The 23,921-nt window shown below is 37.6% G+C and overlaps 1 protein-coding gene across 1 annotated transcript; it reads right to left on the reverse strand.

The window, feature by feature from the left end:
* Positions 1–7,099: 7,099 nt before the first annotated feature.
* Positions 7,100–23,913, reverse strand: LOC134564558 (betaine--homocysteine S-methyltransferase 1-like). Its single transcript, XM_063423449.1, has 8 exons — positions 23,369–23,913; positions 19,779–19,948; positions 15,813–15,931; positions 13,645–13,836; positions 12,974–13,121; positions 11,916–12,098; positions 8,050–8,278; positions 7,100–7,581 (listed from the first exon to the last, which is right to left on the reverse strand). The coding sequence occupies exons 1-8, from the start codon at positions 23,911–23,913 to the stop codon at positions 7,407–7,409; spliced, it is 1,761 nt and encodes a 586-aa protein (XP_063279519.1). The 3' UTR covers positions 7,100–7,406.
* Between the last annotated feature and the right edge of the window lie 8 nt (positions 23,914–23,921).

Genomic DNA, 23,921 nt, shown 5'->3' on the forward strand with positions numbered 1-23,921 from the left:
GATATTATTTCAGATGATGAATCTCTGTGTAATTTTCTTTGCTTAATGAACATTTTTTTTGGGCCATGCAAACTGCTGGGTCGCATTGATTTAATCCATAGTTGTGAACACTGGGTGCTTCTAAACATCAGTGCCAGTTTTCTGAAATGCAAAATTTCTCTACCATAGCATCTTTCCTCTTGAAATTTCCCAGATCTACTGTGACCTACATCTAACATTTAACTCAAAGTTTGTTGTCACCCTACAGGAATGACAACAAACATTGTTTGGATGGAAGGAGGTACTTGTAAACTCAGGAAATAAGCAGAATAAATTGGCATTATCATCAAGACACTGTTTCCAAACTATTCCTTGACATCAGGCTGTTTTTCAGTATTAACCAAACAGTTAGTGATAATAATTAAATGTTAATTTATTCTTAACCAACAGGAGTAGATTCTAAGCAGGTTCTCCTTGTTCTGCATATTCAATGACGTTGTTCTGTTGTTTCCTTTAGAAACCGCTGAGGGGCAGCAGGTTTTCACGTGGAAACCATCCGGCTTTCATGTGTAAGGAGCTGTGAGTATTATACCATTGGTTATTTTAATGAATTCCACACATCAGATCACTGAGAGTTATAACAGAAGTTTCACTGTGTGCTCCTGTAAAGGAATGTGATTTTTGCTTGTTTATGAAATCTTGATGTATTTTATCACCATGAGTAGAAAAAACCTGAAGGATGTCCTATGAGTGTCTGCAAAGCCCCATTTATGGCTGTAGGGTGCCTGTAAGATTGAATAAATGGATAAGTCTGTCACATACACAGCACACATTTTGGCACTCCTTTTAGAAAGGAGACCAGGATAGCAGAACAGAAGAATAAGAAGAGCTTTGATTCATGAGGTAAATTTATTACAACTAACAAACTGACTAATGGAATAGGCTATATTACTCAGAAATCTCTGTAGGCTTTGGATATACAACTAACCAGACACCCTAGTAAAACAGATGCTCTTCTAGTCTGAGTATTAAGCTTGTGCCATGAACAGTAAAGACCAGTCCAGCGGTGAATGCAGTACATTCTTCTAGTACCCCTGCTTTAGCTAGCTACCTTATGTGACTGTCTGTCAGCTCTGATCCTGGCTACCCAGAGGTGCTACAGGCACTCACACCAGCCCACAGGTCTGGAGTGAAGCACTTTTTTCTGTCAACATTGGATGCTCACCTATGTGATCTGCCCAATTGTTAATAACTGAAGAAAACAATGATTTAGATCCATGACTTTTTCCACATATAATAGTGAGAACAGAATAGCTAATTAGGTTTGCAGACGACTTCTGCATAGTTTATGCACAAAGATGTGAACCAGGGGCCAAATCCTTTTTCAGCCAAATGACTTTCTGCATGCACTTTGAAAAATACTAGCAATTACTATTTGGACATACTCCTTTGTCCTTTCTGTCCTCAGCTAAGGACAACTTCCAGAGACAGATTTTCAGTAATATCTCAGGGCACTCAGCTTAAGCTAAGTATTCTGGTAAAAATTACAAATAAAAATCAAAAGTCTGACTTGCTATTCTGTTAGACCTTGGGCAGTTTGTAACAATTCTGTCAAGCATAAAAGTAAAGCATGAACGGATTCTTTAATTTAATTCTTTACTTTCATACTCCTAAGCAGCTGTTCTTCCACAGGCTAACATGGCAAAACTGATAAGCTATTTTAATTTTCTAGCCAAAGGTAACTGGAGTATGGGCTGTCCTGGCCACTCTCTCACACCTTTGCAACATTTTATATTCCCACACCTGGGAAGAAGCTGATGGGTAAGAGTCATGTGTATCATTATGATACACAAGGATTGCTTCATTCCTAGGCAAAACAGCTAATCTTGTTTGTGCCCCTTTGTGCCTGGGTGTCACTATGAACTGAATGGAGCATATACAGCTTCAGGTCTAAAAACAAAAAACAAAAAAAACCAAAAAAACAAAAAAACAAAAAAAACAACAAAAAAAAAACAAACAAACAAAAAAAAACAACAACAAAACAAAAAAAAAAAAAAAAAAACAAACCAAAACAAGAAAAAAAAAAAAAAAAACCAAAAAAACCACAAAAACAAAAACCCAGCAAATTGTCTTTCAGGTCAATGGTGCAAGTACTAATTATCTTTAAGAGCCCTGTCTGCCTAGAAGAACCAGCAGAACCAGTCACATAAAACACAGGTGTAGCAGTAAGAAAGTAGGGTGGAATAACAATGATGTGTCTGAGACGAGAATTCTCGTATGAATAGAAGCATTAGGAAAAGCAGTAGAAGATTTAAAGACTATAACCTCAATTTCCTGTCCAGTTATGGGGCAGACTTGCCAACATAACAGAGAGAAACCTTTCAAGGTCTACCCTTGCAGAAAGCAGTGGCTTTAGAGGACACAGCTCTTCATGCCTATCACATCTAAATTCTGCCTGGTTGTGTGGTAGGTGCAGTGCTGTACAAGATTTAATATTGCACACAGTGCTTCTTTGCCTCTGTCCTGTCCCTGTTCCAGCCTTTCTGTCCTTGTCCCATTCTCTGTAATTTAGAATGCTTGTCTACACTGTATGCACTGTATGCTATTTAATTTTTTTTTGTTTAGATGAGAGCAGATCTGGCCATTTTCAATGATAGGAGGAAGTAAAATAAGACCAGAATGTTTCACAACTGGAGACTTAATTAGCTTTTACAGTTCTTGTAAAAAAGACACTTCCTTGTTAAGTAGCAAACACAGGTGTAATTAAGCCTGTTCTGAAGTTAAATCGGAGTTAACAGCTCCTCTGGTTTCTGTCCGTGTATGCAGATCTGAGAAGCCACTGGAGTCAGGCGTCCCTTCCCGGGTGCTGTAGCCGTGCACAGAGCCACCTGGAGGCAGTGTTTGCACAGGCCTGTGCCTGCAAAGTACAATTTACTGCCATTTCATCATGGAGAAAAAAATCTGAGAAAAAATTATGTTCTGGGAAGCGTGATTTTTTTTAAAAAAAAAAGCCTTTGCCTTCATACGATACACCTTTGATCTTTTCCATAGATCTGTAATACTGTGATGCTCCTGTGAAGTGTTTTTTTACAAAAACCTTTGTAGAAAGAGCCAGCAGGGTATTTCAGCATACCAGCTAACATAATTGAAAAGAACATGCAAAATTTTCTGCGTGGGGCAGGAAAACATTGCTCTTGACCTTAAGTATGGGGGAGTCTTTTTATTCTTGTTTTTTCTCATGGGTAGAACTGACCTATTTTTTGTTTGATTGATTGATTGACTATAAATAAAAACGAATCATGGAACTTCCTTCCTGTGTTACATTTGCCACTTGAACTCTTTCTTCAATTGCACAGAAACAATAACATGCAATTGTCTATGAATGACTGCTACAAAGCACTTTTGAACCACCCAGGGACAACTGGTAATGCTTGTAAAGCTCAGTTTGATTGATGCATGTTTGCTCTTCCTTTGTTAATTGTGAGGTAAGTCATACTTCTCCCCATTCCAAACATACATTTCTCAATCTCCTTTGAAATTCATACTCTCCATTCTGATTACATCAAGTCCTATTAGCCAAGTTTGCTTTTCTGTCAGATACACAACTTTACTAGACACAGAAGCTCTCATGTATAGTTGACCAAAACATATGGAAAGTCCATCTTCAGACTCCTAATACTGGGATGTAATTGATTTCTGTCTCAGGAGTTGTACATGAAGAAGTACACACCACTGACAAAAATCAGTATCATAATTTCATCAAATTTATGTCAAATACCATCTATCTGAATACAGTGGAACATAAGATAGAGGTAACAAAGAACTTTGTAACGAAGCAAGCTGCTGAAATAATGTATTTTGCCATAATATTCTGCCCATCCTATTTCATTGGAGTCTATACTTCATTAAATACAGGATTAAAGTAGATTAGTTTATGTTCAATATTTTATTAAGTCAATGGAGCAGAACAAGACAGGTACATGAATCCACTTCTTCTGATGTTTAGATTTTAAAAATGTCACTGAACCTGCCATTGCATTTGTGAATAGAGTTTAAAGGCAGAGCCACAAACTGCTTTAGGAAGAAGTTTGTGGTACCTGAAGGTGTCAGACTTAGTAGGATTCTTAGAAAACTTTCTTTTCAAAAGAACAGGTGGAAAAAAGCTGTGTTTTCTGCAAAACACAGAACACAGCTGTTTTTTCTGAGTTTTGTTACTAACTCCCAATTTTCCCTCTTTACAACACCCTCCTTGCATTTCTGTGGTTTACAGGTAAATCAGACCAACACCTGACCACTACACAGCAGGTTTTTAGGCCTTTTCTTTGCATGAAATTCTTGGAAACATGAGAGCTGATTAAATATGTAGCCATGTCCTCATGTGTAGTGCAGATAGCTAGTACTTTCTGAAGTTTATGGTTTGTTCAGGTCCCTCTTGTCCTGACATTCAGTGTCATGAATAAGATTTATTCTTTAGATTTTAGGAAAGTCAAAGACTTTAGATTTTCACTTCTGGATCTGAACTTCTGAGGTTCAGATCACTTCACTTCTGCTCATAAGTGAAAAAACATAGGAGATAGGAAGCTCTGGATAAAGATCTGATGGACGTGATTTCTGGGTATATGATGAATCACAGACTCAGAGGGAAGAATGAATGAACAGGGTCAGTTTGATTGAAGGAATCCATGTAAATCTTCAAATGTATATCAGACTTTAGCAAAGGAAGAAATTCTTCATGTATACATGTCTCTAATGAGCTGTAAAGAAATAATGGAGAAAAACAATAGAAAATAACAAAGAGAGAATACATTCCATCAAGGAATATTCAATTTAGGAAAATTTTGTTAAGAGTGGAGTAACAAGACATGATGCTTGTGGGTCCCTTCTAACTCCAAATATTTTGTGTTTCTGTGATTGTAGACATTGAGCTAAGTTGGTTTTGTCATGGAAGCTATATAATTAGATTTATTTCCAAACAGGTTAAGCAAACCCCTTGTCCTACAAATAAAAGATCCTTAGGGTACTAAATACAGGAGCCAGCCTTCTAAAGCACCTTTCACATCCTATTTAAGTTTTCAGAGCTTTCCAGGGAAACAAATTTCTTAGGACTATGCTGTTGGCTTTTCTTACTTCCTTAACAAGTCATGTAATTAACCATTAGAAACATGGAAATCTAACAGTTTCCTTATGCCTAAGATGTTATACAGAAAGAAATAGGACAGAAAGCTTGGTAGTTTGGTAGGCTTTGCTGGTTGTTGTCTTTTTGGGGTTGGGGGTTTTTTTGAGGCAGGGACTGTAGGATTTTCTTGGTGGAGGTTGGGATTTTTTGATAGATTGGGATTTTTTCGTGATCAATAAAACACCCCGAAGTTGTTTCCATCCCCCTGGAAATTCCTTTATAAGCCTAGCCAGTGATAAGAATAAAAGAGGGAATTATTTGTTTCACCTCCCTCTTGGGCCAGCTCTCATTTTCCAAGTCTTCAAATGGCCTTTAAATATTTCTCATCATAATGTATTCAAAATTCATCCTTTTCAAACTGGGTATCAAAAATTCAAAACCATATCTTTGTAAATACCAGGTTTCTCAGTATTCTGTGTTGTGAAGTCATTAATTTCAATACAAATTTTTGCATGTTATGACAGTTTCCAAAAAATCAGCCCAACTACTTATATAGTGTATGGTGTCCAAGCAGCATTCTATGCCACAAGAAATCCCTAAACAGGTAATTATTGTTCAAAACACTTCTGTACCAGGTGTAGCCTTTGTTTTAAGCCACCTAATTATGCCTGTCCTTAATGCTATGTGTATTTTGGTGATGATCAAAGATCTGGTGTTCCTATTTTACAGATTTTGCAATATCCCACTCTGTGCAGAGGTAATGTTGAAAAGCACCTTTCTAGGAAGAAAAAGGGTTTATAAAGTATATAAAGTATATATACTTAGATGAATGTTTTCCAAATAATCTGTATTTTAAAATATCTACTTTCTTGATTTGTCTATTTTTGGCTTTCAGGCAAAATTTCTAGCTAGTAAGTATTTTCATATGTTTTAAGCTTGGAGAAGGAGGCTTAAACCTATCTGCCAATAACAGTCTGAAAAGGATACCTGAAGTTTTTAATTGAAGTGTTGCATATGTGTTTCCTGAACTGCAGAACACCTGCATAGATAGAAATAAGAAAATAAGCTTATACATGGAAAGTAGTCTAACTAAATCTTCCAACAATAACTGTGAGAATGAGATTTTCATAAAGGTAGTTGCCTTAATGTAGGATGGGTGGAAATTCATTCTAGACAGAAATTGAAGTTGTATGGTACTGCACAAAAATAAATGATGGAAATGTGTCCTTTACAAGTTCCAAATATAGTGGTATCCTTCCTATGAAAACCTTCTCAACAAATAATTGTACAAATTCCATGGGTTTTCTTAACTTAAATGGATTGATCTATTTCCTAACAGAGTTTTTCATGAGTTAAAACTAAGATTGTAGAATGAATCAATCAGCTAAAAAAAAGGGCATGGTTGTACTACTCTTTAAACGGGAGTTTTATCTTGGAAACTTGCAGGGGTTTTGCTGTTTTAAGATAGCCAAGTAATTTAGGTGAGATTTCCAGAAAATAGCTGCATCATTTGAAAAATAGGGGTTTTTTTTAGTGGAGATACAATATTCTTTTCAAGGTCTTACAATTTAAGGTCTGAAGATAATATTTCATTATATTCTTTTTAGTTTATTTCACTTTCTTTTAGATTACAGAGTAATTTCTTAAGTCTTTCAGTCCCCAGAAGAGTAAATCCTGTATATACAGTACCATAAGACAAAAATTGAGTCACCTACCTCCCGTTTTTCTCTTCTAAAAGTTCTCTGCATGCAAGAAACTCCTGCAAGATCTCATTTTCCTTAGGTTTTGATTACAACTGTAATAGATATTTTTCAGTTTACTTTTATTCTCTTGAAACCAAGAGAATTACTACAAATAATTGCCAGTTTGTGGGTTCCTCCATTAGTTCTCAATAAATCTTGTGATCTGAGGAAGCTCCTATAATACCAAATTGAAAACAGACGTGGGAGTTGAAGTCCATTGACACTGTATTTATAGATGTTTTTTTCTTTTTTCATAGGTAAGTTGAGCCAATTATTACTTTTCTGCTATTTCTATGTCTACCCAATTAATAGCACCCACATAACAGAAGCTCAATTATGAGAATCCAACATTACTTTTGACTGTGTATTCTCTAAACTATTTGTTCAGAGAAGGATTTTATTATCAAAGTTAGACATATTTACTATGTAATCACATTCTTTCTGCATTTTGTCTCTTTTATTGCATTTTAACTGATAAATCAATACAGTACTCCTCTTCACAGATTTTCTTCTGAAGCCTGAGGTGGTCTGTAGATAAATCACTTTAAGGTTTACACAACTGCAGTGGATTAGAACTTCTTTTTCTGGAAGAGCTCCTTCAGCTGTTGTTCAGTTGTTGCTTCTTTCTGTTGCATCAGCTCCTTGGCTCCTTTGGTCACTCCCCAGCCATCTGGCTTTGACATGCAAGGACAGTAGGGCCTGCCTGAAGCAGGCTTCAGATTCTCCCAGTATTCTTTTCTTGCCCTAAATAAAGAAAAATTAACCCAGGCGTTTTTCCCAGCACCTCATAATATTGAAGAAAATGTGGCTTAAATGACAATTGCAAAGGGTCATCTAACTTGAAAAGATTGACATTATATTTAGACATAGAAGTATGAATGAAAATATGCAATTAAGTATTACATGCTTTAAAAGTATCTTTCCATCTTTGAAAGGAATACTGTAAGCCAGCAATTTACAATACTCCGTCAGTTTTTCCTTTTCATTGTCATGAATTACATTCACAGGAGCTCCTCTAATTCTCCTTCACCCCTTTCCCTGCTCCTAGGTCAGCTTTAATTCTTTCAAATTATTAAACATAAAACATATAATTCTAACCATGGAATGTTTACAGTGATATTTAGATGCCCATATCAGCTAAGCCAGTGTGCTCTGTGGACCACTGTAAACCTTTGCAAAAGGTGTGTTTGTTTCCAGGTCAGGTATACGTACCTTGCTCTGACCCAGGGTTTGGTATGCATGCTCAGGTTATCACCCCAGTTTCCATGTTTCTCAGAAGCTTCTGGCAAAAATCCTCTTTCAGGAGCCAACTCCTCAGCTATTGCTCGGATATGATACGGCTCAAATCCACAGCAGCCTCCAATGAAACGAATTCCTATGTCATAGGCCTTTCTTGCATATTTTTGAATGTCCCATCTGGTGGCAATTCTTGGCTCCAGACCTGCAAAGACGTTCATATCTTAAGTTTCCACCGTGGTCCATTCAATTTTTATCCTTTTTTTTTTTTTTTTTGGTAAGAAACTCTGTTGTTGAAACATTTGCACTCTGTTTGCAAAAGTGGCTGTAGATGTAGAGATATGTATTTGAACTGCCTGACCTAGAATCAGTAATTCAAACTTTAAGAAGACCAGTTTTCAGATTCTGCAGTGCTCTGCTGACCTGTGCTTGTAAGCATTTTGGCCTTGCAGAACAGCACCTAGTATCTTCTGAGGCTGATCATGTTTCCCATTCTGCAGAGTTCTTAGCTGAAGAATTGGAATACTTTCAATGTTATGGCTGTATTTCCTAATAAACAATCAATACCTGGGAAAACAGATTACCACAAATCTGTGAAAGGAGAAAGTGTCAGCCTCCTGGCGTAGGAATAATCCTGCTCATTATTCCTCAGAAATGCTTATTACACCTTTTTTCCACAATCAGATACTGGCTGCCAGCTGTTTCAGCTGGGACCCGTAACTATTTCTTAGCCCACACCTTAGTTATAATCACAGTCATGAGCAGCTTCCTGCCTCAAAACCTTGTGGAAAGTTCTGTGTGTAGGTAAGTTAGAATGCCATCTTTATTTTGAACTCTTCTCTCTGTTGCAAGTTGTGTTGAGTATTGTGATGGAATAGCAAGAACTGAGAGAATAAACTTGTGGAAGAAAAGGACTAGAAAGTGTAAAGAGCAAGGAAAAACACACCTCAAAGAGCTGGAGGCACAAGAGTGGCATAACTGGAAGGAAAAGAATGGGGAGTGAAAGGAAACTTTCAGAAATAAAAATACAGAAATAAAAGAATAAAAATCCTCCCACTTCTTAATGCACATGCACATCTGCAGGACGTGAACCAACATGGTTATCAGGAAAATGCAGCATCATGTCTGTGCACTGAACACTGTTGGGCAAAGAAGCTGTGGTTGAGGTAGTAAGACTCCAGCAACACAAAGGAGATTGAAGGATGTCCCTATGTCCTGTCCAAAACATGCAAGGAGTTGATACAAAGCAGACATACTCTAAGTCCATTGTGTAGTTAAGATTCAGGTTCACAAACTAAAAAGCAGAAAGGAGAATTAAATATTCATATACAGAAAATTATTGATCTCAGAGGGAAAGATGGAGCAAAGGAAAAGTGGGTGGACTAATTTTGCATGGAAAATTTAGATTAAACATTTTAGAAAGCTGTTCAAATAAAAGCAAGCTTTTGTACAGTGCTGCAGATATGATAGAAAGTGTCAGAAGCATTATTTCGTTTTCTTTCATATATCCTTTAAAAGCTAATGCAAAATTTATACAAATGATCAACACTAAGACTGCATCATCATAAGCAACTAAACTTCAGTGGAACAGTATAGCTTGTTGCCCTGTCTTCTCCATCACCCTGTCACAATCCCCATGACCTGATGAGATGAATTTATCTGATAGCAGATTAAGTGGCTAAGCCACTGTCCATCGTATTTGAAAACTTGTGACAGTCCCAGTGAAGTTCCTAGTGACTGGAGAAGGGGAAACATAACCTATGCTTTTAAAAAGGCAGTAAAAAGCAAAAGCAGAGAAATACAGACCAGTCAGTCTTACAAAGCCCAGAAAAATCTTGGATCAAATCCCCTGGAAGCTGTACTGAGGCGCATGGAAAATAAGGGTGTGATTGGTGGCAGCCAGCATGGCTTTACTGGGTGCAAATTGTGCCTACAGATTTGGTGACCTCCTATGATGGGGTTACAGCATTGGTGGAGAAGGGAAGAGACATGAATGTCCCATTCCTGGACTTCTGCAAAGCATTTGATACTGTCCCATACAACATCCTTGTCTCTAAAATGGAGAGACACCTTCCCAAACCTGATTTTATTTTTCCATGTCTGTAACACAAAACTTTTCTTGGTTTTATTCAGAATTAAGTATCTCTAGCATAACAGTTCCTGATGAGAAAAACTGTAACATGCTCCTAGATTTGCCCCCTCAGTATATATCCCCTTGAGATAATTTGGTATGCTTTCAGTGACCAGGTAATTTCTTTCTGAAACATTGTCCTTATTTAACTGGTAACATTTCAGAGAAATTACAGTAACACAGAAGAGAAAACATAGACACATTGAAAAAGTTCTACAGAAAAAGAAACACTTCTGGCATCTAATTGATGGAGTTTGTCAATACAACATACCTAATGCTTTCCTAAAAACTTAGATCTCGTTGCTCTGTGCAGAGTTTATGTATTCTTTGGATATCTAAATATCTCTGTTATTGCCTTCATGAAAACCAGGTAATTTGGTCAGTTTAACAATGATTTACCAAACAGATTATCTCCTGTCAAGCAATCTGTTACCACTTCAGGGTCTTGAAAAGACTCACAGAGCCAGTCTTTACCAACTCATGGAAATTCTAAATGCTGAGATGTCATACAGATTGCTTATAGCACACAAGCCAAGAACCATAACAAACCAGAGTGAATCCTTCCATTCACTTGATTGCTTATTGCATCTGTTTGATTTTTTTTTGCTTGCAATCAGAGGAGCTATATGAAGGAATGAATAGGATAAATGAGTTCCTAACACTTTTAAACATCTTAGATATTTTCAGGACTCAGACGTTATTACCATTTAATGAATGCCTCAGGCTTATGCTTTATTCTCTTTGCTTCATTTATGTGAAGAGTGAAATTTATAGAAAAACAATGAGCTTCCTGAAAATCACATCTACTTCTCAACTTTTTGCTGCAAATTCAAATTGTGAATATTTTAATACCATTTATTCTGTTCTTAAAAAGAAGGGTGTATGGTATCTGAAAATGAAAGAATTTTCTAATCAGCCTTAAAATGTTTAAGCTGATTTTGCCTTTATGTTAAAGGGCTTCTTTACTCATGTGAAAACAAGCCCTAAATACACAAGCCTTATATAAATATTAAATGGCTGAATCTTTCAAGTTTTGTAGAGTTTCTCCTGAGCACACATATTGTAGACTTCTTCTTTAAACTGCTAATTTGTTAGCAATATTAAAGTCCCCTTTCTGGTGTCTTTCTAATGTCATGTACATTAGATAGTCACACTTACAAGACTGAAATATTATGGGTGCAATAATAATTCTCTATATCCATTGTATTTATGGTACATTAAATCCTTAAATATATGTAAACATAAGCCTTGTGGGATAGATGTCATAACCCATAAACCCAGGGGATTTTAGTACACTTTCTGCTGCTCTTTGGACAGTTTACAGCTGTCATGAACAGGGTTCTATAGCATGAGGAAGAACATTTTAAAAATTAATTTAGATTGTGGCATTTTAACTCTTTTCATCATGATTACACATTGAGTCACATGCTGTGATATCACCAAAGTATGATCACTATGTGGATGATCTTTATTCAAATATTACATTTTGATCTATCTGGAAAATGCCAGACAGGATAACTAGGACTCATTGAATTATTGAATAAATATATTATTGAATATATATAAATATATCTAGAGAGAGAGTATTGAATAAAAGGATACCTTGCAGCTTGAGCTGTACTAAAAGCTGGGAGCAAAAAAAGAAGCCAGGAACAACCAATAAAGCAAAACCAACCAACCACCACCACCAAAAAAGATACCCTTATCTTACCAAAGGGAAATTCTGGAAGATCAATAAACCCCTGCTTTCCACAATCAGGTGTATGGAAAGCAAGTGGCTGGCACATCAGGTGGGCTTTCAGTTTAGCAGCCTGCAAGCCCTCTTTCATCAGCCTCACAGTTTCAACTGAAGTTTCTGGATCAAAATGGCAGTTGACTCCCACTATAGAAGCACCTAGGAGGAGGAAAGGAACTTTAAGTCACAGCTTCCCAGGAAGTGGGAGATGAAGGTTCCACAGCACTCTAGAAGCATTGCTGTCCATCTTTACATCAGTGTTATGAAAACAAGGCAGCTGTGCTAGAGCCAGGCACAACTCTCCTGAGGTTGATTATGCCATTTACATCTCAGCTGCACTCCTCTTTACATTTCTAATGCTGAATCACTTCTTCTACCCTCCTACAAATCTTTTTTTTACAGTGGTTAATCAGTGAAGTCTGATTACATAGAGCCACACATGCAAACAGGTAGCAGGTTCCTAACACAAGTTCTACCTTTAGATTTAAACTGTAACTTGGAAAAAAACCCAGCAGTTTGAAATGGATATAAAGCTGTGTATCTTCAGTCATCGTGCCCATGATTAATTTCTTCTACCCTTCCCCTTGTCCAGTAGCAAAGAGCCTTTAATAGGCAAAATTATTAATTTTTTTATCTTCTTAATTCTCTCATCTTGATCTTGAAATGTGTGCAAAAACAAGAGCAGAGAATCAAAGGTAGCTTTGTGCTTGTGATTCTAGAATTTGGGGATAGGTCTGCAATGAAATTTGAGTGGGTTTAGGATTTTGCAGTATTCAGTATCAGTTGTCTATGGCTACTGCCTCCCCCATTTCATAGTGATTATCAAGAATTTCATAGCTGTATTTCCGTATGTTTTTACAAGACTGTTCTAGTAAAGTGCATATAAAAAGTTTTCTACTGAGTCAAAACTCTTATCAGACATAACTGGGAAGATACCTACTTGGTAGATACAAGATACACATTTATTCATTTCAATTATTAGGGACATGTCTTTGTTCCATACTTTTAAAGGGCACATTAAAACAGATTCTTACCAGCCTTTACCAGCTGCACAGCACATTGTCCAGGGGGCACTCCATGCATGTCTCCCTCTGGACCAATACACATCGTAGCTGCAACTGGCTTTCCAGATTCTTTTAGAACTTCAACTGCCCAGACAGCCTCTTCAACATGTTCAAAATACTGAAAGAAATTAAATCTAGGCTATTTTTTTTCTCAACGATGAAATATAAAAGTATTAATCCAGACCCCAAATTCACCATCCATACAGTGATTTTATACTTTTCTGATTTATACTCACATACTTCAATTTCATTTACTGGCTACACAGTTAAGAAGGGATTTTTAAAGTGAGTAAAAATAAAATAATGATGTTTTTGTTTCAGAAGAATGCCTATGTGGGAGGTTAATCAAGGATTAACCCAAGAACTATTGACAACTAGAAAAGTCATCTTGGGTTGCTTTCCATATACTGGAAGAAATCGGGATTCATCAAGATTCCATCAACATTTTCTCTTTGTATTAGTACAAAATTTTACTTGACTGAAATAGAAATTGAGGTTTCAAGGTCCTATTCTAGAACACCTGCAGATGTTGGTGGGTGTTAGGAAAAATGTCTGATACTACTGGGATAAAAGCACAGCAGAAAGCTAGACATCTTAAAAGTTAACACTGTGACAGTTGAAGGCTTTTTTTTTAGATTTACCTCTGCAATTAGGAAGTCCACATTCTTCTTCATAAAAACTTCCAGTTGCTTTTTAAAGGCTGCTTTAACCTCTGTTTTATCCTTGCAGCTTAAGTAAGATGGTGTTTGACTGACCCCTCCAGCCACTAAAGCATCCCCTTCATTAGCCACTTCTCTTGCAATGTCACAAGCAGCTTCATTCACTTTCTGGCACTGTGTGAATATAGATTCTGTTAGTTTTATCTTACCAGAGGTATTGCATATAATTTCAGAACCCTAGAAGGCCAAAAATAATCAAAACTCATAATGGCTTTTTCATATTTTTTTTAAATTTAAAAGAAATGTAATTAAAATCAAATGGATTTTTAAGTAATATTGATTAGGAAGATTTTTTCAAACATTAGCAAATGTTAGGAACCCAATTTCTTGCCTCCTCTAAGTTATCATATTATCAAATGCTACAGAATACATTACCTTTAATAGATCTTACACAAATAGCCTATAAAAAGCAAGTATTTGGTGTGTGAAGTGGAAATTTCTTTGCCTCTTAGAAAACGAGTTAGTTACATCTAAGCATATGCTTTCATTCTGAAATTTGTGGATGGAAAACAAAATATATAGGAATTTCAATTTTCTTTTTAAAAATGTAATAGTGTTCTGATAATTAATACCCTCCACCCCCATTATAATATTCATACAGGTTTATTTAAGGCATTTGAAAAAAAGACGTCATTAATTATGTGATGTTAAAGTTTTCATCTTAAATAAAGGGAAAAATATTGTTAATTAATCACTCAGACTGAAAGTCATATTCCTTCTATACCTAAACTGGGATGACTAGAATAGCTTTTCAAAAAGAGATTAAACTGAGAAAAAGATTCTAGGAAAAATAACCATTATTTGTGGTATTCAACAACTATTGATTATAGCAGGTTTCTCTGCAATCCACAGACTATTTAGAATCTCCATAGTCTTCTCTCAGCTCAAGTTTTATACTGCTGCCTCAAAAACTCCAGCTGATTTTTAAGGCTGTTGCTGACAGATTGTATTCCATTTGCACTTGTGCATGGGTACATGTCTGGGGACTCTGAGAGGTGGAACCATAAATGAGGAACCTGATTCTAGAACTAACAAAAAATAAATTTTGAGAGGTTTAATGTAATGCAATCCCAATATCAGGTGCTCTCCAGCATTTATAATTTTGCATATCAGCAAGAATGGAGACATGGCTTATTCCAGAGGTACTGTGTTTCTGGGACTGCTGCTTCAGACATTTCAGTGTTGCATCTATTGAATGTAAAAGGTACGGTATTTTAGATAAATTGTGTCACATGACATTTTGGTATGACCTCAAGTGTTTCTCTAGTTTCCAGATTATCCTAATTTATGACTGAGGATCTCTTCACAGATACAGATACTCCTTCCTCCCTGAACTCCCTGAAGTGGAGAATTTTCTCTAATTTGCATAAGATAAAATGTGCAGTAGGAACAAACAGGATCAGAGAAATCACTCAATGCCAAACCAAGGAACTATACAGAAATGTTTGGCCAGGAATTCCATTGGACCTTGGGCCTGTGTCTGTAAACACCCCCAGCATCCTACAATTCCTCTGTGTAGGAGGTAAGAAAACACTGACATGGTACATCTGCTGATGTAACAAATTACCTTCACATAAGAGAAGGGGAATATTGACTACAGTGTATAGCTTGGATTCTTTTAGTTGCTACTTAGTGGGATGTGGTTCTAAAAACATTTTGTTCTCATTAGCTAGACATTATTCTCTAAGATTCGTTGCCATTTTTACAGTTCAGTCCTTTCTCTGGTTGTTAAAACATTTCTGTTTTTTCACTAGTTTTGCTCCCTGTTCATTTAGTACTCCCTATAATCTTTGTATCAATACTCCAGTAAACCCATCTCCTCAGATAAAAATACAGAAAAAACACAGTGTGGGCTTTCTCTTTCCTCTCTTCATTCTTACCCCATTTTGTGTTTGATTTTTGTTTTCATTTGGGGTTTTTTGTCACTTCACCTTGCCTTTTTTGCTATTTCAAACTCTGAAATTCCATCATCTCGTTCTCTGGTCCTCAAATATAGCCAAAACTGTTAGGACAAACTTGATGATCTCTCTGCCAAACCTTTTTAAATCGATCAATTTATTTCATATCTCTATCAAAACTGTTTTACTCACACTTATTTTCTCAGCTACATAATTGCCCCTGTTCTCCAGTTTGTCCTCACTGGCATAAAAGGTGAAGGTCTGCAGAACATTGGATCCAGCTCTAAGGAATTCTCGGTGAAGCTGACGAACTGCAAATTAAAAGACAAAGTTATTACTGTGTTATCCCCAAATCCAGGGTTTATTGATGTAATGGTACTGTTAAATAAGTGACATTGTGTTTACTAGAAGACCCATTATGAGCAATCAGAAGCAAATCTGCACAGAATTTCTTTTTTCTCATCATCAAAACATTAGGTAGAATATTTTATCCTATTCTTCTCTGCTAAGAATGACTGAAGATTTCTATATAGTTTAGCTGCAGATTCAGTTTTGCCTGCCATCTTGCCTATCCTCTATTTTCTGCAGTCCTTCAGATCTCCCAGATATAGAGCTTTATAGAGCTTTTTTATAGTGATTTAGAAAGGGATAAGAGATGTCTGACAAAAGAACATGAAAGCATAACTAGGAATGCCAGACAAAAGGTTCTTCAAATGAAAAAGCTGTCTGCTCTTAGCTTATATACTATAAAGAAGAAAACAGAAGAGTATATCATAGCAACAAATTAAGGGACAAGATGATAGCTGTATGGATGAATACAGTGTTTCATTGCCTCCTCTATTTTGATTTTTTGAGTTTTCTCCCCCAACAAAGCTTTATAAGAGTCTAGTCAGTCAAAACCAAAGCTCTGTTTTGCTAAATACATCTGCAATTAAAAGATTTGTTGCTCCAGAAAAGTGACTCACAGCACAGAGTTAATTCTTCCCATATGGCTCCACATATGATGATTTTACTACATAGACAACATTCCTTTTAAAGGAAAGGTTACTATGACTTTTAATAGACAAATTTCCTAGTTAGGACTTTGGGAAAAGGCTATGCAATGATACTTGTGCCTTTCTGGTTGTAAGCAGTACACTGCAATTGCCACAGCAGGAACTGAACAGGAACTGTCAATTGATTTTATATGTATACCCACAGAATAATAATCACAATAATTTCTAGAATGCTACTGCTCATGTAAAAGAGTCAAATGCTCAACAGCTTATAGAAAATACAGGAATTCCCTACATATTGTACACAAGACTTATTACCTACACACACAACCACACTGCAATTTCTGTGGCAGATGTTTAGAAAAGTTTTCCTGAAGTCCTAGTTTATCACAGCTCATTGTCTACAAACACAGTTTGTGTCACTAAAAAAATATGCAAATTTGTCATGAGAATAAAATTAACCAGGTATGCTGCAACAAACACAGCTTTCTATACCAGAGGAGCTCAATCAGCATTTTGTGTTGCTAGAATCAACCTGCATACATGCCAGCATGTCTGCTTGCAATGAAGGATCGTGTGGTGTCCCTTCCTATTCTCTACTGGTACAGCATTTTTGTTCTAGTTGCTGCCTTGGGTAACTACGGAGTGCTTCTTCTCCTACTACACAGGTGATTTAACACAGTGCTTCTTTGCCCAGCAGTCACAAAAATCTTTCCAGGAACATAGGTTATAGCAGAGCTACTGTTCAAAAAGTTCTTGGAATCTGCCTGAATGCCTGGCATCAAATTTCATTTTTACATCTTTACGAAGAAACAAAAATTTGTAGTGCTGGGAGTATTCTTGTTCCTACATCATAGCAATAGGCCACTGATCCCAAATAAAAGGGCTGTCTCTGTATGTTTCTAGTGTTTTGGGTTTTTTTTTAATCCTTTTGAATGAGGAAGCATTGATGAAAACTGGTCAGGAAATAAGAAAAGGAAAAAAAATCTACAAATATTTTCACAAATGTTCAATGACATTTCCATAGTAGATCATTCCTAGAAGAATGCCTGGGATTTATGTGAATAAGCATGGTGACATAAATAGGAAAATTAAATATTATCTAACACATATGATTAAGGAACTCCATACCCCAAAATACCAGGTATGTGAATAGGAGACATGGTATACACTTTGAGGGAAACAATGGTGTTATAAGCATCAGCCTGAATCTCATTCAACTTCAGGTAAATAGGCTTTACCAGTAGGATACACCATTGTTTTCATCAAACCTACAATGCAATATCAAAACCCCAAACCACTCTGTAGTTTATTCGTGTGACTTCCAGCATGTTTCCTCCAGGATTTGAGAAATGGGAGGAACAGGCATATATGATGCTAAACCATTATTAATAATTTGATGCATTTCAGGAGTCAGACGTGTAACACCAGTTTTTCACTTAAATGCATCATGAGTTGGGCATTTCATGAAAGACACAGACATAAGCTGTGAGGAGATAGAGGCAATAAGCACCCATGCATTTGGCTCACTACAGAGCAATACCTGATCTGTCTCAGAAGAAAAATTTAGATCTCCTACTTTCTACAGCTATCAGTCTGGCAAATCTCCTCTTCTGTAACACAGTTAATGGTCTTGAACTATTTTTTTTTTTTTCTTTTATTCCTTGCTGCCTTCTCAGAACTTCCTTCCTTTTCCTTTCCTTATAAGGACAAGAAGCTCTGGTAGCTGTATGGTTTTTAAACCCACTGGCTCTACCAGTTCCTCCTTGTGTTCTATTACATCTGCTTTCAAAGCAACATGACCCTTGAGTGAGCATGAGCAAACAGCAGTAATTGAGGAAAAGCAGCCCCACTGCAAAAAAAGAAATGAACACATTTGCCCCTGAAGGGTGGAATTATAAATAGCTCATAAGAGACAGGTGTTGAGGCTTTTGAGGTGCACAAATAACAAGCAAAGGGGAAATAAAGAGCATGGGACAAGTGCTATGAGTTGTAAGATGGAGTATGCAGGGGCAGACAGAGGTAGGTGTGGAAAGAAATAAGTTGGAATGACTCTTTGGGAGATGAGAGTCAGCAAATTAGGTCATCAGTCCTTAAACCTTTCCTGGAGCTCTGCATTATCTAAAGCTGCCCAAAACCCTAAATTAGGGATGCTAAATGACACATAACTGACATTTGAAGGCTGAGAAGAATTAGGCTGTGAAGTGTAATAAGGTGAAGTGTACAAAGTGATGTAACACAGAGAACTAAGATATCTCTCCTTCTACTCCTTATCCTTCTTTTCTTGTATAGAATAAAAATACTAAATTGGAATGGAAAACACTTAAAACAGTTTTTTTCCCCTGGGATATTCTGAATTGACTTGTGGGATTAAATGCACATGATATTACTAGGGCAAATGCTTTCTTGTAATGAAGCATGCATAAATAGATAATACCATCTGTTTATGCACTATTTATGTTAAACACTACAGCCATTACACTGGAAGGCATAGAATGGTTGGTCATTTTTTCTCTGTCCTCTTTAGGAGAGTTAAACTGTTAAATGTTTATTGCAATTTTTAGGTTCCTATCAGGTTTATTGTTCCCCATTTTACAGTGGAGCAAGAAACATTAAATACTCCCACTACAATGTTTATTAAAAACTTCCATTTCTCTGAAAGAATTAATAAAAAAACTATTTTAGTTTAAAAATATAAACAAATTACTAGAACAAAACAAAACAGATAGTTAACTGCAAAATTCCTTTTCATGAGATATTTTAAATGACAAGATTTAATTGATCAGTGTAAGGTCAGACTGTACAAATCCATGAGAGAGAAATCACTGAATGCTATTAAATACAAATATAACAACATCTGTATCAAAAAGTCCCTGGGATGCAAGTTATTGAAAACTGGGAGAGCATTCTGAAGATAGATACTGAAGAATCAGTAGATTTTTACACTTCTTATATTCTTACCCAGCCAACTTCTTTTGGCTAGTGTTAGAGCAAGTAAAACAGGTAAGATGAGCAGTTTTGGGGCTGTCCTTAATGTAATTCTACAGTGTCAATGAACATTTTTATTTAAAAACCTACTATGAGTTCCTATATATTTATTATTTAGCCAGCCATTACACTGTTTACCTTCATTATAGGAATATCATTTCCCAGTAAAACTGACCTGCTTCTGGGTGTTCTACAGTTGCTTCAGGAGTCCAAGGCCCAGCTTTTACATATCCCCTCTTTTCAAGAGCAAAGACAAATCCCCCATCTCCGATCACAATTTCTCCAGCATCCAAGCGTTCTAGAATACCCTGGAGAAAGCATGAGGGCAAGTTAACAATCACAGTTCTTCAATTTGGTGGCTATTTTCTATATTTGCAAGGCATAAATATCTGTAAGCTAGCAGAAATATTTTTTCCACAACAGTAGAAAGTAATAAATTTCCTTCATGAAACTCTAATTAAAGAATGGTAGATGTGTTGTTTTGCAGCATAAGGCTTTAATATGCACACATATATTATGTGTGAGACCTCTCATTAGTCAGTTGTATTGTATTCCAGAGATATTGTTCCCAGAACTGTAAGTCAGCGGTCCAATTCTGTTCCTATGAAAGCAATTTGCCATCTCAAATTCTCCTGTAAATGTGAAATATGAAAAACTTCTTAAAATAAAAGACTAATATCACTGATCTCTTTATTACTCCAGCTTCCAAAACCACCTTGACAGAGCCTTACCACAAGCAGCTTGTGACACCAGATGGCACAATGGGCATCACAGAAAAGTAAGAATGCAACAGTTTCTGCCACCAAACAAGATATACATCTCAGAAAGGTGACTTGCAGTTTCTGACAGTCTTTTCACAGGCCTGGTTGTGCTTCCCCAGATTTACAAAATGAAAGAAAATCCTGTTTGTATTGCACAGCCCTGAAGTGTTTTAGAGTGCCAAATTAGAAACCTTACAGAACCTTATGCAAGATTAACCTTGCTTCTCCCTTGAACTCCACACTAACACAAGAAAAGTGGCAATTATTTTTTTTGTAAAACTGAAAAACATGAGAACAAATGCTGGTTTCTCCTAATATACATTAGATTTTTATTCCTTTCATTGCTTCATTGACTTGTTTAAAATATCTATAAAGTGTCTTGCTATTAGACTAGGATTGATTTCTACTATTGGATGGCAACCATATTTCTGTCTATATTAAAAAGTGGTTGAATGAAGTCTACATATATGAAGGTAGTGGGTACAGGATAAGAATTAATCAAAGGTAAGGCTGAAATTTCCATCCATAGTTTTGTTGATGGCACTGGCATTTCAACAGAAGAAGTTGGAGTGAGTAGGAAAAAGAAAAGCCTTACGGACATAGAGTTGAGTGTGATTTTCATGCTGAGTGGACAGTTTTTTAACAATTACCCTTCAAACCAGTAATTTTCTTCATTGATAATTTCCTTTTCATTATCACAATTATCTCATGCCATGTATCCAGCAAAGACAAACGCTTATGATGTCTCAGCACTGCTGTTTAGGCAGAACAAGAGCATGCCTTTCCAACAGTAAGGAGCACTGTGCCAGCTGTGCCAGTTTCAGCACCAAGCACTGCAGTGCAAGGCTCCTTGGAGGCTACAAAGCCTGGCTGAGAGCATCCCCTACTTTGGCTGAGGCACTGGCAGTGCAGCAAATGGCAGGACTGGTCTGTACAGTGCTGCTGTGCAGAGCTTTGTCAAGTGTTGCAGATTCCACTGCATGGAACTTGACAAAATATTGACCCTGTTAACTTTAAAACTTCAACAAAGTGTGCAAGATTTTATCTTTGTTTCCACAGAACAAGGGAGAAAAAATTTTAGTGTAAATGTCAGGAGGTTTTGTAAAGATTGTGCTTGCAACAAACTTTCATTTTTAACAGAATGCCTCAAATGAGGCCAGCAAAAGCTCAAAGCTTGAGTCTGTGCTTCCTCTGTCTGCCAAAGAATCTTTTGTAGATGAAGCCTCCTTCAGAAATGCAATGTGCAGAGAACAATTGTGCAGAAGAAAAAGAAATCTTTAACATAAAGGCAGCCTCAGCTTTGCTTTTTAACTGAGCATTAAGTAATAGACACATAATATATTATATTATGTATGTATTTAAATGTGCTACAACAGAGCTTCCTTTTAACAAGTCACTTCTAGTATTTAGTAGCAGGTTTTCTTCACAGTTCTGTTTCTTTGTGAAGTGGAAATCTTCCCTTTTGACACACAGAAGCAACATAAGCCATGTTTGAATAGACCATGGCACCTTAACATATTGTGATATATTAAGGGTATCTAATGGCAGGAGAGATAAATACAAAGCACAAAATACTTAATAAAAACTTAGTTTGTCACTTCATGCTGGATTCAAATGGAAATAACCTTTTTGAAAACTTTATCTGATATCTTCTCTTCACATCATTTTTACTTCATACACTGTGCAAAATACCACCTGTTTAACCACCATATAGCTAACCAAATGTCAGCATCAACATGTTTTTTTTCAGAGACCTGCAGCTGTGCACGCCTGTCTAATCCAGATCAAAATTGTACTGTCAGGTCACTTGACAGTTTGTAGGAGACAAATCTGGCGTTAAATTACAAAAAAAAAAAAAAAAAAAAAAAAAAAAAAAAAAGAGTTTGTGTAAAAAGCTATCCAAGGCTTTTTTTGAGCCGTCTTTTGCTGCTATGAATGAAGTTGCACCACATGGTCCATACACCTATATATGGAAAGCATGAGTGCAAATGCCTCTATGAAGATGTTCCTACTCCCTTCTTTAGGCACGTAACTGTGCTGTCTAAGGGGAAAGCCTGCTTGGTCAACCTACAACCCACCTTTTCATCCCTGGAGAGAAAATAAATCTTGAAACAACAATTCACATCTCAAGCCCTCAAGAGAAGTCCATTGCTTGTAGGGAGAATTTAGGACAGTTTTCTTCTACTAGGTGTTGAAATTAAGTGGTATATGCCAAAATATAAAAAGCAGAACAAATACCCCTCACCTGCTTCTTTTATTACAAATCAACCTGTAGTCTCATAGACTTCCTCCCGTATCTTTCTGCTCTTTTGCTCTACCCATAAAAATGAGTAAAACTTATTCTGAGAAAGATGTGCTCTATTAATGGCAATAGCGTCCTTAAAACAAAAGACAGAATATGTGATTTTGCTGACCTGCTCAAGCAGCAAGCCAGGGTACCTGTTCCAATGTATGTCAGAGAGTTTGACTTAGATGTTGCTCATAGCTGTGCCTTAATGGCCTGAATGGCTGGTGCCTGGATAACTTTTGCTATTGGCTTATTTCTTTAGCTAAATGGGGGAGCAATGGGCATGCATTCATAAGAGTCGGGGTTGATATTATAAACAACAGTCATATCAAGGAATCCGGACCTTTTAAATAGATCAGGCAGGATGCTGGAGACAGAAATCTCATCAAATGACAGTTTATCCTTAAAATATTTACAATTTTAATTTGCAGTGTGTTGCAAGTCCTGCTTAATTTGTATATCAAACAATATTATGCTAAATTGTTTTGTACTCCGGTGGCTTCACTCTGTGTTCAGAGAAACAAAGCTTATTTGGGCTGCGACTGTGTTAAGATCAATCTAAGTTATCTGTCTCATAACGATGTCCGAATACCTTTTACGTCTCAGTGCCGAACAGGTACAATCATTATGGTTTTATTTTAGGTTTCCACCTTACCTGCAGAGATACCGGGTACCTTAGCGGGAGGTTAAGCGGCGAAGGGTGGTGTTAGTCAAGACGCAGCTCCCCGGAGAGCCCGCGGACACGGGAGGGGTGGCTGGGATCTTCCTGCCCGTGCCCGGCGCGGAGCCGCTCCCGCACGGCCCCGGCCCGCCGAGGGATCGCGCCCGTGGGGAGAAGCGGGAGGGTCTGTGCGAGAGAGGGAGACGCGAGATTTACCCTTTTGCCCTGTTTCGCGGTCTTCCTGATCGGCAGCATCTTCTTCGCGCAGGGACGCTGGCTGTGCCCCGACGGCTCGGCGCGAACCCCAGCTCAGCGGGCGCCCCGGCCGCGCGTTTATAGCCCGAGGAGGAGGCGGGACGCCGTGGGCAGCGCTGCCCCCGCCCAGCCCGGCCCCTGACCCGCGGGGCGCCCTGGTTCGGCCGGGGCTGCCCCGCGCCCTCCGCCGCCCCCTCGGCCCGAGGTGGTCCGGAGGGCCCGGCCGCCCCCGGGCTGCCCCCTGGGCCAAGGGGCGGTGCGGCGCGCCCCTCCGGGAGGGCCGGGCTCGGCGGGGCACGGACGGGACGGACGCGGCGGAGAGCGGCGCGGAGCCAGCGCTCTCCATCCCTCCCT

The sequence above is a fragment of the Prinia subflava genome, chromosome Z (assembly GCF_021018805.1).
Source record: "Prinia subflava isolate CZ2003 ecotype Zambia chromosome Z, Cam_Psub_1.2, whole genome shotgun sequence".
Lineage (NCBI taxonomy): Eukaryota > Metazoa > Chordata > Aves > Passeriformes > Cisticolidae > Prinia > Prinia subflava.